The sequence below is a fragment of the Desmodus rotundus genome, chromosome 7, assembly GCF_022682495.2.
Source record: "Desmodus rotundus isolate HL8 chromosome 7, HLdesRot8A.1, whole genome shotgun sequence".
NCBI lineage: Eukaryota > Metazoa > Chordata > Mammalia > Chiroptera > Phyllostomidae > Desmodus > Desmodus rotundus.
This window is the reverse complement of record NC_071393.1, coordinates 75,155,032-75,170,258: the sequence shown is the minus strand read 5'-3', so window position 1 is coordinate 75,170,258 and position 15,227 is coordinate 75,155,032. Positions and strand designations below refer to the sequence as shown.

The window sequence follows — 15,227 nt, the reverse complement described above, 5'->3', positions numbered from 1 at the left end:
AGGCAGAATGCTCACGAAGGGGATCGCCTTGCGGGCAGTGAGGCTGCTTTCTTCTCTCTCCTCAGCACCACCATTCCTGCAGCTTGGGTTATCCGCGCTAGTGAGGATATCCGCGCTTGGCCTCTGTTGCGGGTGTTGTACGTGAAGAAGGACCTGCGCCCACTGTACACCGAAGGATGTGTGCTGTCAACACAAAACTCACGTGGTAGGTATACTGCAAGCGCAGTACTTTCGCGCTCAGGCGGTCCCTAAAGCCAAGCCCACACACCCCAGAGCGGGCGGAGCCAGGCCCGGAGAGGCGGGGCCAGGCTGCGGGGCGGAAGCTCAAGGCCGGCGGCGGCGGAAACCGGGCCCGTGCGGGGCAAGATGGCGGCCCCCAAGTGGTGCAGGAGCGAGTAGGTGGCTGGTCTGGAGAGACGGAGTTCAGGGGATCTCCTTGGAGGGCTCTGTTGCAGAGTATTCAGTTCCTTCGTCAGAGTCTGCGGGAATGTGTTTGGACTGCACAGGAGCGGTCGAGGCCACTGTGGTGTGGAGATCCCGGCCGCGGCCCTCCCTCCATCCGCGGGCAGCGTAGGCTGAAACTACCTGATTTCTCTAGTATTGTCGCGGGTGGTCCATAGAGCCATACGCGGAGTTGTGGGGCCCCGCAGTGTACCAGACTTCTACTTCCTCGGTGAAATTTATTCTTAAGTATTTTGTTCTTTTTGATGCTATTGTAAGTGGAATTGTTTTCTTAATTTCGTTTTCTGATCATTCTTTGATAGTGTATAAAACTAGAAGTGATTTTTATATATCGGCCCTTTACAGCCCGAGGTGGTTTACTAATTCATTACTTTTAGGCCAGGCATGTTCTTTCTAGTTTGTTACAGAATCTCCACTCCTTGATATGACTTATTTATCTGCCTGGCTCCTGGTAACATTTTCCTTAGTTCCTCGACAGTTGTTGCTGAGACTTTTTATTACCCACAGGTTGTAATGGGCTTAAGTTGGCAATAAATGTTGCTAGGCTGACGACATCAGGGAGGGCTAAATAGGAAGGGAATGGCAAGAAAGCATGAATGAGGAGGAATGAGTTGGCAAGGAGAAAGAGCCTTCTTTGATGCACGAGAAAGAGAACCAGGGTTCATTTAAAGAAGGCCCATCTTTATTGCTTTCAGGGGTGAGTGAGAGGGAGTCCCCACACCGAAACAGTGCTGGAAAGAGCTGCACAGGGGAAGCCCCTGGAGTGTCAAGATGCTCTCCAGACCAAAGCCAGGGGAGTCCGAGGTGGACCTGCTGCGATTCCAGAGTCAGTTTCTTGCATCTGGTGCAGCCCCAGCAGTACAATTGGTGAAGAAGGGAAGTAGGAGAGGTGCCGATGCTAACCTGGACCAGCCTCTGCTGCGGGATCATCGGGATACAGTGATGTTGGACAGTGAGTGGCTGTGGGTGTGAGGCTGAGAAGGAGAGGGTACAGTCTGAGAGTCTCCTTCCTCTTTCTGTTGTGGCTGGGTTCTACCCATTATTTCATACACTGCATAGCCGCTGTAACTGCAATCCCAGGCTCGAAGAAGTAAAGATCTTGCCCAAGGTGACACAGCTTGAGCCAGGGCCCCCAGCAGCTGACTTTCTTTCTTTGGCTTTCCCCTAGCCCTCAGACTCTTCCTGGGAATATATGAATATCCTCACATCTGGGTTGTTTTTTCTTTCTCCCAGGTCTCCCAGATTTGCCCCCAGCTTTGGTTCCTGCTCCCCCAAAAAGAGCCAAGCCTAGCCCCGGCCATCCCCTGGCTGACAACGAGGACGCTGAGGAGAGGCTGAACAGGCATGATCAGCACATCACTGCTGTCTTGACTAAGATTATTGTGCGTCTTACCGTACCTGAGTGGGATAAGGCATCCTAGGGCAGCAACAACATTGGGCGGGGGTGGTGAGCCTTATGAGTAAAGGATGATTTAGAAGGGTGGGACCTACAGTCAGGTTGGGGGCTGGTTTAGAATCACTGTCCCCCATCACTTTTTGGCCTTTTGGCTAAGATCAAGTGTAGAATCACTGTGCCCTAAAAAGCAAGGTGAGTGTATTACTTCCTAGAGTAAGGTTATAGTTATATAGAACTGGGGCTACTAGGATAGGCTCCAGCCTGGGGAGATCTCTATATCATCACTCCTTTGTGCTCTGTTGCTGCAGGAACGAGATACAAGTTCAGTGGCTGTGAATTTGCCTGTGCCCAGTGGTGTTGCATTCCCCCCTGTATTCCATCGCTCACAGGGGAGACAGGTAGGCAGGAGTAACCTTAGATGGTGCTTTAGGGTTCAGTCAAGTGAGCCTCGTGGTCTCATAGTACATCTTTCCCAGATTAATATATTTTTTAAAATTTTTATTTATTGATTTAGAGAGGGAAAGGAAAGGAGGGAGAGAGAAAAAAACAGACTTTTTTTGTTGTCCCACTTATCGGTGCATTCACTGGTTGATCCTTGTATGTGCCTATACTGGGGATCAAACCTACAACCTTGGCATATCAAGATGATGCTCTAACCAACTGAGCTACCTTGCCAGGGCCAGATCGTTAATCTTAATAGTGATAAATTATTCTGTTGTTAAAGTGGCACCATACTAAGCACTTTATATGCATTACTTCATTTAATCCCCATAATAACCATGTAAGGTAGGTAACATTATGCCCATTCTTTCAAGTGAGGAAACTGAGACCCCCTCCATAAGTTAAATAACTTAACCAACGCCACATATCTGATAGAAGAGTCAGAAATCCAACCCAAATCTGTCAGACTTCAAGATCTCTGCTCCTATAATACTCTTCTTTTTCTGAGCACTAGGGTTGTGATCCTTGGAGAGTAAGCAATTCCCTTTTATCTCTTTGTTCCAGTGACCTTGGTATAAAGAGGTTGAGAAGAGAATGGGTTAGTGAATATCAGTCATCCTTGTTTTCTTTTTGCCCCATAGAGGAAGCCAGCAGTCTCTGGTAAGAGAAGCATCTTTGCCCAGGAAATTGCAGCAAGGAGAGTGTCTGAAGCCAGTGTCCCACCAGTTAGAGGAGTTGTGTCTACTGTGGACCCACCAGAGGGTGAGCTGAGGTTGAAGAGGCATGGCTTGGCTTTTTTGTGATGCATGATCGTAGAGTCGTCTTTGGATATACATGTTCCCTGCCTCAAATATGAATTGCAATTGAGCCATCTAAAGAGGAAGTTGTCCTATATCCTCCCTTAGAGTATGAAGTGTGGGTGGCTTGTGTCCATATCTGGGTCTTAGGTGCAGGAAGAGGGCAAGCCAAGGGAGAGGATGGAAGTGTCTGGCAGAGACTGTAAAATAAAGACAGAAGCCATGGTTCCTTTAATGATGCAGATTACCAGCAGGACAGCTGGGGGCATGGCCTGGAGGCAGATAGTAGCCTGAACAGTGTCTGAGAAGAATCAGAAAGTAGGATGTTTCTAAGGGAAACTCCCTCATATAAATCCAAGGGAAAGAAGGAGTAGGGGTAGAGGTGGGGGTCTCCACCCTGTGCCCAGGAAAGCTCTAGGGCCTCCATCTGTCTCCAGGACTAATGGGATTGAGAAGAGGGCCAAAAAGCCTAGTTGGTATGAGGCAGTGAAACTGATCATACACTTCTTCCAGGGGCTGTGACCTGTGAGTCCCTCACACGCAGGGAGAAGTATCACCAGCTTCCATGGGGCAGCCACAACTTCCAGGGGCCCCATCTGGTCACAGGGAAAGGGCTCCGGGGCCAGGAGGCTGAGCAGGAAGCCCAGACCATCCATGAAGAGAACATAGCAAGACTTCAAGCCATGACTTCTGAGGAGATCCTGCAGGAACAGCAGAGGTTGCTGGCTCAGCTTGGTATGAATACCTGGCTTTCCTGCTGAGACTGAGCTAAGAAGGGACAGCCACTTACTGAGGAAAACTTACCGTGACTGCTAGGCATTGTGCTGAGTACTTGAATGTGTTATATTAGTCTGTCCTCAAACTGTCCTATGAGTAGGTGATACTAACCTCATTTACTTGTAAAAAAGAAAGAGAAAAAACTGAGGCTCAAAATTTTGAGAAATTCTCCCTGAAGTAACCCAGCTGGTAAGGAACATGGATGAGATGTAAACCCGGGTCCATCTGGCCTCTCGGGCCCTGCTCTTAACCACTCCGCCGTGTGTACTGTACTCCCCTAGTGTAATAGCTGCTGTATTATAGCTGTTCTCCAGTATGGCTGCAGCGTGCTCCACTACATGATGCTCCACTATACCTTTCCTCCCTCCTAGTTTCTGTGCTCCAAGTCCATTTTGTTCCAAACTGTATATTTAGCACCTATATGGAGGGTAGCATATATTAGGTTTTTAGTGAAGATTTGTGCATAAATAAATTAGCTAAAAGTGAGAGAAATCATTCCCCTAAATGCTTTCTCTTTCGCTCTAGTCAGCATTTATTCATTTTTTCCACAGCCACTTACTTTGGGCCTGTGACCTGGAGCCAAGCACAGGGATGGACATAAACCTGGGCCAGGGTACTGAAGGGTGGAGGCATGGTTGGGCAGGCAGGTCCCAGGAGAGCACAGGGGGCTCAGGCCAGGGCTGGGGAGTGGCTTGTCTTGGCATCTATAGGCAGGTCGTATTCAGGTTTTAGGTCTACAGGAGGTTAGAGAGGATCCGCCCTCACCCACTCTCCCCTCCCTCTTTCCTCTAGATCCCAGCTTGGTTGCTTTCTTGAGATCTTGCAGCAGCACCCATGAGCAAGCAGAAGAAAAGGCAACCCAGGAGCAGACGCCAGGAGGACCCTCTGTTGAGGTTCCTGGAGAAGAGCCCATTATGCCAACTTCTTCCGGTGAACCCAGGCAGGAAGAGGAGGAGGGGCCAGGAGCCCCAGGTTTGCAGTAGGGTGGGGGGCATCTTTTTGGGAATAAAAGTAGAGGAAAGTACCATATTCCTCCTGGTAGATGAGAAAAGAGAATCTTCTCTGTCCTTGAGCACATAACGTGAATCCTTATTGTTGCATTGAAATCATTCTTCATCTGCAGTGTGTGGTGGCTGAATGGCCCCCTCCCCTGGCAGACCCTCTTCACCCTTCCAGCTGTGGCTCCACCCATACCAGTTTTCTGCCCCTGCTCTCACTGTTGGGGGGTGGGGGGTGGGAGATGGCAGGGCCAGGGTGATGGGGGAAGAGTGACGCAGGTCTTATGAACATGCCAGACCCGAAGCACAGAGGCCAGTGGGGGCACTCATTTCCCAAGAATTTGATTATTTTATTAGTGATTAACAAAAGAAGAAATTGAATTATGAGAGCCAGGACCCTCCTGCCCCTGGATGAGCTCCAGGCCAGCTGAGCAGGTGGGGCGGGGGTGGTGGTGAGAAAGGAAGAGGATGTTAGATGTTGTCGGGGTGTGTTTTTTGTCTTGCTTTCCTGGAATAGTGTAGCTGCTTCCTCTTCATCGTCCCTACTTCTCTGCTCCTTTAAGAGGTTCGTAGTAGGCAGTGGAGAACTATGTTTTCCCTGATATATGTGGTCCTCCCTTCCTCCTCTGCTCCCTCTCTCTTCTCTTCCTTATCTTCTCCTCTTCCTCTTTCCCCTCCCAACAAATCCTTGGGGTCAAATAGGGAGCCCAGGGACTGGGTGTGTTCTGCCATATTTGAGACATTCGCCCAGTTCCCAGGAATCCAGCTCCTGGGCCATGCCATTTAGCCACAGCTGAAGGCAGAGGCTACCAGACCCTCAGGTAGAGATGGACGTGGCAGCTACAGGGTGATGGCTGGGACACCAGTAGGTCAGTGAGCTGAGTCCCTTAGGGAATACTACTCTGCTTCCATCTCCCCAGCTCTGGCACTGCCCGTAGCCCCCAGCAAGGAGTGGCTGCACATGGACACTGTTGAACTGGACAAGCTCCATTGGACCCAGGACCTGCCCCCACTCCGGCGGCAGCAGACACAGGAGGTGAGGAAGGCCCCTGGCCTAAAGGGGTGGAGCTGGGTGAGAGCGGGCTGTGGCTCTTGACCCCAGAAGTCAGGCCCTTTTCTTCCTCCAAGCTTGAGAAATATCTCTTCTTTGTGCTCACCTCCTGGCATCATAGGCCAGAGGAGCCTGTTTCTAGTCAGGAGTAGAATCAGGACCTGAGTCCTAAGAGGCTGGGATTACAGATGAAGAGTGGGTATGGAGAAGTTGTTGCTGCCCCCAGTGCATAGTCCTCTTTCTTTTCCCATTAGAGGATGCAGGCCCGATTCAGTCTTCAGGGAGAGCTGCTGGCTCCCGATGTGGACCTACCCACCCATCTGGGACTACACCACCATGGAGAGGAGGCAGAGGTGAGGCATGCGGCCCAGGGAGGACTGGGCAGCTTTTAATAACCATGTAGCAAAGCACCTCCGGTCAGATGCCTTGGACGTCCTGGGTGCCTTAATCTAGTTCATGTCTCGCTCTCCATTCAGGTTCCTAGCTTGAAATCTCCTCATTCCCTCACTTTCTAGTCAGTTCCCAGAACTTGCCAGTTCTCTCACTTCTCCTTGATGCTTTCTAGATAAGACCTCTGCTCCCTCTTGTCTGCTCAGTCACCATGTCTTCTGGTCTGCCGTGCCATGCCGTTCTATCCCATCCCTTGCGGGGCTGCCACACTGATTCTCTCTGGCCCAGCTCGGGCCACACCTTGCCTTGCCTCAGAAGGTTTCCTGGCTCCCCTCTGCCCAAAGAATGGGTGTTGGCTCCTCAGCCCCACAAGACAGTCCTTCCACAATCTGTCTCTGGCTCCTTCACTCCTGCCGTATCATTCTGCTGCCCTCTTCCCCGCACACACCCTATGCCTAAGGACCTCCAGGGCTCAGTTCCTGAAGCCTGCTCCAGGGAATGCCTTTACCCTGTACTCCGGGGCTAGGCCGTCGAAGAAGCTCTACCCACCCACTAAGACCATGTCACTTTTCCACTTCTCTCTCTCTCTCTCACTCCTCTCCTCTGGTCGCAAGTTACACACTGATTACTATGTTCCTCCCAATCTTCCTTATGTCTTGGTTCCTTGTATGCAGATCATATCTTTACCAGTTTGAGGACCCGTGGAGAGCAGCGGCAAGAGCTACCACTTATTTTCGTCTTCCCCTTGACTCCTAACTCAGTGCCTGGCATATAGGGGGTGCTGCCCTATATCTTGGCTCTTTCTGACTCCTGATCCCTGCCCCAGAGAGCAGGGTACTCCCTGCAGGAGCTGTTCCACCTGACGCGCAGCCAGGTGTCCCAGCAGAGAGCACTAGCTCTGCATGTGTTGGCCCAAGTCATCAGCAGGGTGAGTGCACTGCTGGCTTGGTCCTGCCCACCCCCACTCCTCACCTCGCAGCCTTAGACTTTCCCACCTCCCGCTCACGAGTCCATACACCAACCGTCCGTGGGTCAGACTGGGAATGGGACAAGCCCAAGGTCATGGGCAGGCAAATGAAGGGGATTTGGGACAAAGACTATATGACTTTCTCCTGCAAGGTTTTATCCTCCTGCCTCCTAGGCCCAGGCTGGTGAGTTTCGGGACCGGCTAGCAGGCAGTGTCTTGCACCTCCTTTTGGATGCTGGTTTCCTTTTCCTGTTGCGCTTCTCCCTGGATGATAGAGTGGATGGGGTCATTGCGGCTGCTGTTCAAGCTCTTCGAGCTCTGTTGGTGGTTCCTGGAGATGAGGTACAACCGGGATAAGAATGGGGCTTTGAAATATCAAGGTCCCTACTCCTCCTTCTGGGCATGCCCTCGTGGTGAGGCTTTGCCAGGCAGAGCAGAGAATGGGATGGAAGCGCGCCCCTCTTCTCCTAAAAACCCCAAAGCCCAGAGCCTTGCCCTTCTTCTCTGTGTGGGTCGTTCCACTCACTGCTTCTGCACCCATTTCCTGGCTCTCCCTCTTCTTCCTACCCCGTCCTCTTTCCTCTGGCAGGAGCTCCTCGACAGCACCTTCTCCTGGTACCTTGGCGCTCTGGTGTTCCCTCTGATGCCAAGCCAGCAGGACAAGGAGGATGAGGATGAAGATGAAGAGCCTTCAGGAGAAAAGGCAAAAAAGAAGAGCCCTGAGGAAGGAAACCGGCCTCCATCTGACCTGGCCCAACATGATGTCATCAAGGTAAAGATGCTGGGACAGCTGCATCTGTCCCATGACCTCCAGGGCACGCACATGTCAGACAAGAGGGGTCATCAGGGCTTGGGCCCAACTGCGTTTGGCAGTGCGTTTATTTCTCTCACCTCCAGGGGCTTCTGGCCACCAGCCTGCTGCCTCGGCTGCGCTATGTGCTAGAGGTCACCTGCCCAGGACCTTCTGTGGTCCTTGACATCCTGGCCGTGCTCATCCGCCTGGCCCGGCATTCCTTGGAGTCAGCCACAAGGGTGAGAAAGAGACAGGGAATGGGCAAAGAGCCTAGCTGGGCCTGATCTTGACCCTCAGCCTCCCTACCTCCCTTTCCTCCTGTCCCCCACAGGTCCTGGAGTGCCCTCGGCTGATTGAGACTGTAGTTCGAGAGTTCCTGCCCACCAGCTGGTCCCCCATCGGGGTAGGGCCTACCCCCAGTCTACACAAAGTACCCTGCGCTGCTGCTATGAAACTGCTCCGTGTCCTGGCCTCAGCTGGTAGAAACATTGCTGCCCGGCTGGTGAGCAGGACACAGGACAGGGGTGGGGCCGGGGGTCCTCGAAAAAGTGCTGGGCTGGGGCTAAGCATGGCCCCTGGACTCTGGGGCCCTGCTCATTCCATCTTCCTCTTCATCTCTGATTCTATTGCTTAGAAATACAACAAAAACCACCAGTCAGGAACCTAGTCACCTGGAGACTATTGTATGCTCTAGACCTATTGTGCTCTCATTACGTGAAGAGCAGGCTCCCAGATCAGAAGAGCCATATACAGATGGGCACACATCACCCATAGCCAAGTAGCCTTTGAAAAGGTGCCCAGCAAGTGCTTGCTAAAAAGGAGAGGAGAGGGGAGTGTGGGAGAGAGAGACACAGAGGAGGTAGTTTCACCCTGGCCCAGAGCTATGACCCTGTGGCACCAGAGGGGCCCGGAACAGGGCTAAGATGAGCCAGTCTCCATAATGAAAGAACCTGAGGCTACCAGGAACCCTGATCCCCAGACTCTGTCCACTCGCAGTTGAGTAGCTTTGATCTCCGGAGCTGCCTGTGCCGCTTTATAGCTGAGGCTCCCCAGGAACTGACCTTGCCCCCAGAGGAAGCTGAGATGCTGAATACCGAGGCCTTCCGTCTGTGGGCTGTAGCAGCCTCCTATGGCCAGGGCGGTGACCTTTACAGGTGAGGAAAAACAAGAGGTAGGCTCCTTGGGAGACCCCTCCAGTGCTGCAGTCTTGCCTAAACTGATAACTCGGCCTTGCTCAAGGTTTCAAGCTTGGAGGGAGGCTGAAAATGAGGCAGAGGGGATTCTGGGAATAAGACCAGGTAGGGGAGCGGGGAATATTGTTTACATTCTGTGTACAACAATGTTGGTATAAATCAGATTTAAATTCCCTTTTGGGGGAAGGCCTGAAGGGCTGCCTCGTTCCCTTCAGCCCTAAATCTTCCTTCCCTCTTGAAGCTGACCAGGAGTACCCAGCCCTAGGATCTCTCCCTTCTGATCTTCCTTAACTAGCCTGTAAAGCCCTGGGCAGGCCTTGCCTTGCATCTTACATCTCCATCTCTCTTCTACTCTCAAAGGCAGTCATTGTTCTCCCCAGGGAACTATACCCAGTGCTGATCCGGGCCCTGCAGGTCATGCCAAAGGAGCTCAGCGCCCACACCCCTCAGCCCCTGTCCATGCAACGGATAGCCTCATTGCTCACTGTCCTCAGCCAGCTGACCCTGGCAGCCAGCAGCACTACCTGGAAACCCAGCAGGTGGGCAGTGGCCCTGAGGTGCCAGCAGGGGCCTCCCACCAGGAGCTCTGAGAGAGGCAGGAGAGCTCTTCCCTAGGGAGAGGGTGGCTAGAGCTTAGAGGGGAGTCGAGGCAGCCAGATCCTCACTGTGGCCCCTTTTCGCTTTCCTGTAGTGACTCCGCTGAGGCCAGTCTGTTGGCCACGCCTTCCGCGGTCATTTGGACACAGGTGTCTGGGCTCCAGCCTCTTGTGGAGCCTTGTCTAAGACAGGCCTTAAAGTTACTGCCCAGACCTGAGTTGTGGAGTGCTCTGGGCCCTGTGCCCACTGCCTGCTTGCTCTTCCTAGATGCCTACTACCAGGCCTGGAGCCGGCAGGTGAGTGTTGCCCTGCTGCCTTGCCCCATGCCCAGGAGGCCCTGCTTTCACCTTAACACTCCACCCTCTCTCTGTTTTCATCTCTCCACTCCTGCCTCCCCACTCCCCTTCTCCTACTCTCTACCTTTCCCTTCCTACCTTTTGTCCACTTTCCCCCTCCATACCCAGTGGAGCTTCCAAAGAGCCAGAGAACCCCAAGCAGCAGCTCAGCCTCCACGGAGCCTTTATGCTGTCTCGGGACCCCTAGACCTCAAGTGCCAGAGGAACCTCAGGGTTTTCTCTCCCTCCACAAGGGTCAGAAGGCAGGAACCTCCAAATACTGACTCTTTTGGGCTCCTAGAATTATGCGCTTGGGTACACAGAGTCTAAGAGAATGGGAGTCCTGGGCTGTCAGCTCAGTGAGCCCCTTGGTCTTTCAGCCGGACTTGTGCCCAGAGGATTGGCTTCAGGACATGGAGCGCCTGTCGCAGGAGCTGCTGCTGCCCCTGCTGAGCCAGCCTGCCCTGGGCAGCCTGTGGGATTCCCTCAGGTAGGTACTGTGGGCATAGTTGTGGCAGAGGCAGTTTCTCTCCTGTGGGGGTCCGGAATCTAGCTCCCTGGTCCATTCTTGGTGGAAGCCCTCAGTGGGAGGGAAATCTGACTCCAGAGCGGGCATTAGTTGGGGGCTCTGAGGAAGGCGGGCACTGTCTGCACAGCCAAGCCCCTGACTCTCCCAGCCTGGCACACATCAGGCTAGAGCCCCTCAACTTCTCCATTCTACCTGCAGGCACTGCTCTCTTCTCTGTAACCCGCAGTCCTGTGCTCCGGCCCCAGAAGCTCTCCGCAGCCTCAAGTCACTGGGCTGCACGGGAGGTTGCCCGCCTCTCAGTCTTGCTGGCTCAGCCTCACCTTTCCCGGTCCTCACTTCCCTCCTCTGTCTTTTCAACACCCTTGCCCGGATCCACAAGGGGCTATGTGGCCAGGTGAGCCCTAGGCCCCTGCTTAGGTTCCAGGCAGGGGGCCAATATGGCAGCAGTCAGAAAGAAAGTGGGGAGGGCACCCCTTGGAAAAAGGAGGCTTCTTCGGCCAGCACCCATTTTTCTGAGTTAGGTTGGGGAGAGAGCAGCCACCTGGGCACCCCAGAAAGGATCAGAGTCACCTTCTATATCTGAACAAGCTTGCTTTTCCTTAGCTGGCTGGTGTATTGGCTGCCCCAGGACTCCAGAACTACTTCCTCCAATGTGTGGCTCCTGGGGCTGCCCCGCCCCTCACACCCTTCTCAGCGTGGGCCCTCCGCCATGAGTACCACCTGCAGTATCTGGCACTGGTCCTGGCTCAGAGAGCGGTGGGTGTGTCCAACCCCCATACCTTGATCTACTCCCCCCGGCCCACGTCATCCCCCTCCTGCTTCTCTGGAACCTGTGCTGCTGCTGGCAGGAGATGCCGTTCCTGCTTTCCTCCGGACCTGCCCTTCAGCACACACCCCCTTTGTTTATGTCCTTGTCCTCGCTTCTCTTTGCTTTGTCCCCTCTCAGCCCCTGGGCCCTCTGCCTTCTGTCCACAGGCAACAGTCCAGCCAGTGCCAGCTGCTAATGCTGCCCTCCATCATGGCGTAGCCTTGGCCTTGCTGAGTCGGCTGCTGCCCGGAAGCGAGCACCTTGCGCATGAACTACTGCTGAGCTGTGTATTCCGGCTGGAGTTTCTCCCGTAAGTCCAGGTTTGGTGGTGTCACCTCAGCCCTTTGAGAGGGGGCTGTGGTGGTTTGTTGACAGAACACCTTTAAATTTGGAACCGGGAGACCTGGGCTAATTCTCTTTCTTCCATGAATTACACTTAACCTGCCTGAGCTTCCATTTCCTCATTAATAAGATGAGGTTGAGAATAAACACACTGGAAAATTATTATGAGACTTTATTGTGACCGGATAGTAGTATATAAACTAGCTATATATGTGCAGTAGCCAACAGTTCCTCAGTGCTCACTCGGTGTCTGGTGCTCCCTTAAGTACTTGACTGTATTTAACCTGTACCATGAGGTAGGTGTTACTGTGTAAAAATTTTTATTTTTCAACTACAGTTGACATACAATGTTATATTAGTTTCAGGTGTATGGCATACTGATTAGACATTACATCCCTTACAGAGTGATGCCCAATAAGTAGATTCACTGTTTAGCCGTTTTACTGTGAGGAAACAGGTACAGAGAAGTTCTGTAAACTTGCACCTAGGCAGCTGACTCTAGCGCCCATTCTCTTAACTGCCACACACACTACATGGAAGGTTATCAGGGGAACTGGGAGCACCTAGGATCTCTGAGAAGCCCTGGAAAGCTGGCATGGCCTTCTGGGTGCTGTGGTTCCAGCCCTTATTTGTGGCTTTCGGGTTCTGTTACAGGGAAAGAGCATCAGGAGGTCCAGAAGCAGCGGACTTCTCTGACCGGCTGTCCTTAGGGAGCAGCAGGAACCCTGGGTGTGGGCGAGGGGCTCTGCTGGCCCAGGCCTGCCAGGACCTCCCCAGCATTCGCAGCTGCTACCTGACCCACTGCTCACTGCCCCAGCCCAGCCTGAAAGCCTCTCAGGCCTTGTACCGAGGGGAGCTACAGCGAATCCCAGCTCTGCTGCTCCCCTTGCCTAAGGAGCCTCTGCTGCCCACTGACTGGCCTTTCCTGCCCCTGGTTCACCTCTACCACCAGGCCTCAGATGCCCCCTCAGGGCTCCCTCCTGCTGACGCTGTGGGCACAGCCATGCGGGCCCTGCAGTGGGTGCTAGTACTGGAGAGCTGGCGCCCCCAGGCCCTCTGGGCTGTGCCCCCTGCTGCCCGCCTGGCCAGGCTCATGTGTGTGTTCCTGGTGGACAGTGAACTGTTCCGGGAGATACCAATACAACGTCTGGTGGCAGCCCTCCTGGCCCAGCTCTGCCAGCCCGAAGTCCTGCCAAAACTCAACCTGGATTGCCCACTTCCTGGCCTGGCGTCTTTCCCTGACCTCTATGCCAACTTCCTGGAGCATTTTGAGGCTGTCTCTTTTGGGGACCACCTCTTTGGGGTTCTGGTACTCCTTCCCCTGCAGCGTCGGTTCAGTGTCACCTTGCGCCTCGCCCTCTTTGGGGAGCACGTGGGAGCCTTGCGAGCTCTGGGCCTGCCTCTGTCGCAGGTACTTTTTCACCCAGCAGAGCCTACCACAGGCATCCCATACTGGGCCTCCGGGGCAGTCGTGAGCAGTGGGGAACTTTGGAGGGCCTCCAGTTCTTTGTTTTACCTATTGGAGGCTTCGAGGAGATTAAATGGATCCATGATAAGGTTACCTGGCATGTAGTAGATGTTCAAGGCACACCTTCTTGTTCACGTGGTGCTGTGGTCCAGATAAGAGATGTACTAAATCCCAGGATAGTTCTAAATTATTTAGATTTTAGGTGTTAAGTCAGGAGTCGGAGAAGGGAAAGTTGGCTTCCCGTAAGAGGAAGGCTTTATGGAAGAAGTGGGAAGTGACCTGGCATAGACCAGGAATGTATCTAGTGGAACAGCATAAGCAAAAGCTCAGAGGCAGAGAGGAATGTGACAGTCTGGAACACATTTCAGTTTGGGAACTTCCTGGAAACAAGTCTGAGAAAGTCTTAGCTTCAAATGTCAGGCTGAGGAGTTCAATTTATAAGCTGTAAAGAGCTACTGTTTTTTTAATATTTCATTTTTAAATTTGTATTATTCTGCTAAACTTAGAAGTATTTTAATGTATGTATAAATTATAAGTGTATATTTTATATAAATACACTAAAAGTTTTTTGAGAATTAAAAAGAACGTTATCACAGTCCTCCATACCCCCGCTGTCCAGTGGTGGCCGTTGTATCCGCAGCATATCTTGTCGCCCCTGTCGCAGTTGCCTGTGTCCCTGGAATGCTACACGGAGCCTCCTGAGGATAACCTGGCCCTCCTCCAGCTCTACTTCCGGGCCCTGGTGACCAGAGCACTCCGTCCACACTGGTGCCCCGTGCTCTATGCTGTGACTGTGGCTCATATCAACAGCTTCATCTTCTCCCAGGACCCAAAGAGCTCCGTAAGTTACAGCCCCATCTCCAGAGGGAGGAAGAGAGCCTGCAATTGCACTGCCCTTGGGCCAGCTGGAGAGGGGGTGAGGGGTACCAGCCCTTGGCCCAGTGCCACCTCTCCCTGTTCTGTCTCTAGGACGAGGTAAAGGCTGCCCGCAGGAGCATGCTGCAGAAAACTTGGCTGCTGGCAGATGAGGTAGGGTCGGGCACATCCTGGAGGGTGGGAGAGTAGTGGGTTTTTGGGCACAGAGATCGCAACAATACCTCAGTACCCACCTCATAAAGTTTCTTCCCTCTCTGCAGGGTCTCCGGCAGCACCTCCTCCACTATAAGCTTCCTAATTCTACCCTTCCAGGGGGCTTTGAGCTGTATCCCCAGGTGCCCCCTCTGCGTCAGCAGTACCTCCAGAGACTGATCTCAGGGATACCCCAAAATGGGGTATCGGAGACCTAATATAGCTGCTACGGTTGAAGAGATGGATGCATTCTCCTGGAGTTCACCAGCAGATGCCTGGCCAGACAGAAGGGCTTTGTGTCCTAAGGGAGGGCAGGAGACAGAGGAGAGAAGGCTTGCCTTCCTAGAAGCAGGCTGTTTTGAGTTTTTTGGCAGGGTCAGGTCAGCCCTACCGTTATACACCTGATACCTGGAGCTCAGGATGTGGGACTTCTGCGGATCACTGCTAGGAGTGAAGGATGATTTAGCTATTTATCCCCTCTTGAGGACAAGGCAAACTAAGTACACCTGTCTCCTCCTGCTGACCCAGGCTAAGGTACAAGAACGCTATAGCTGTTTGTTGAAATAAATAGAATTTTTTCTTCTGGGAGTCTGATTTGGGCTGATTTCAGATGTGGTGTCAAGGATTGGGCTATCCCAGGGGAGAAGCATGAGAGACATGGGAGGAGGAACCAGGGGAAGGTGAAAACCGTCCACGTGTGGAGACAACAAAAATGTGGATCCTAGTTCTGGAGTGGAGCCAGGCCAGGGCAATGTTCTTGGTGTTGCGCACACTTCTGGAAGGACACTCTAAACAGTCCCCTTGAAGAGCAGGTG

The 15,227-nt window shown here is 52.9% G+C and overlaps 1 protein-coding gene across 2 annotated transcripts; it reads left to right on the top strand.

Annotated features, from left to right (window-relative positions):
• The first annotated feature begins 351 nt into the window (after nt 1-351).
• Nucleotides 352-14,993, top strand: RPAP1 (RNA polymerase II associated protein 1). 2 transcript variants are annotated; one of them, XM_045201420.2, is made up of 25 exons: nt 352-395; nt 1,158-1,414; nt 1,696-1,844; nt 2,167-2,256; nt 2,941-3,061; nt 3,610-3,831; nt 4,666-4,845; nt 5,792-5,907; nt 6,177-6,275; nt 7,139-7,240; nt 7,454-7,621; nt 7,869-8,051; nt 8,177-8,311; nt 8,404-8,574; nt 9,069-9,226; nt 9,646-9,804; nt 9,957-10,158; nt 10,578-10,687; nt 10,925-11,120; nt 11,330-11,482; nt 11,702-11,844; nt 12,531-13,287; nt 14,009-14,185; nt 14,314-14,373; nt 14,481-14,993. In XM_045201420.2, the coding sequence occupies exons 2-25, from the start codon at nt 1,234-1,236 to the stop codon at nt 14,628-14,630; spliced, it is 4,182 nt and encodes a 1,393-aa protein (XP_045057355.2). In that variant the 5' UTR covers nt 352-395; nt 1,158-1,233; the 3' UTR covers nt 14,631-14,993. The 2 variants fall into 2 exon arrangements, with proteins under 2 accessions (XP_045057355.2, XP_024423848.2); XM_024568080.3 differs by having other exon boundaries at nt 353-715.
• The last annotated feature ends 234 nt before the right edge of the window (nt 14,994-15,227 follow it).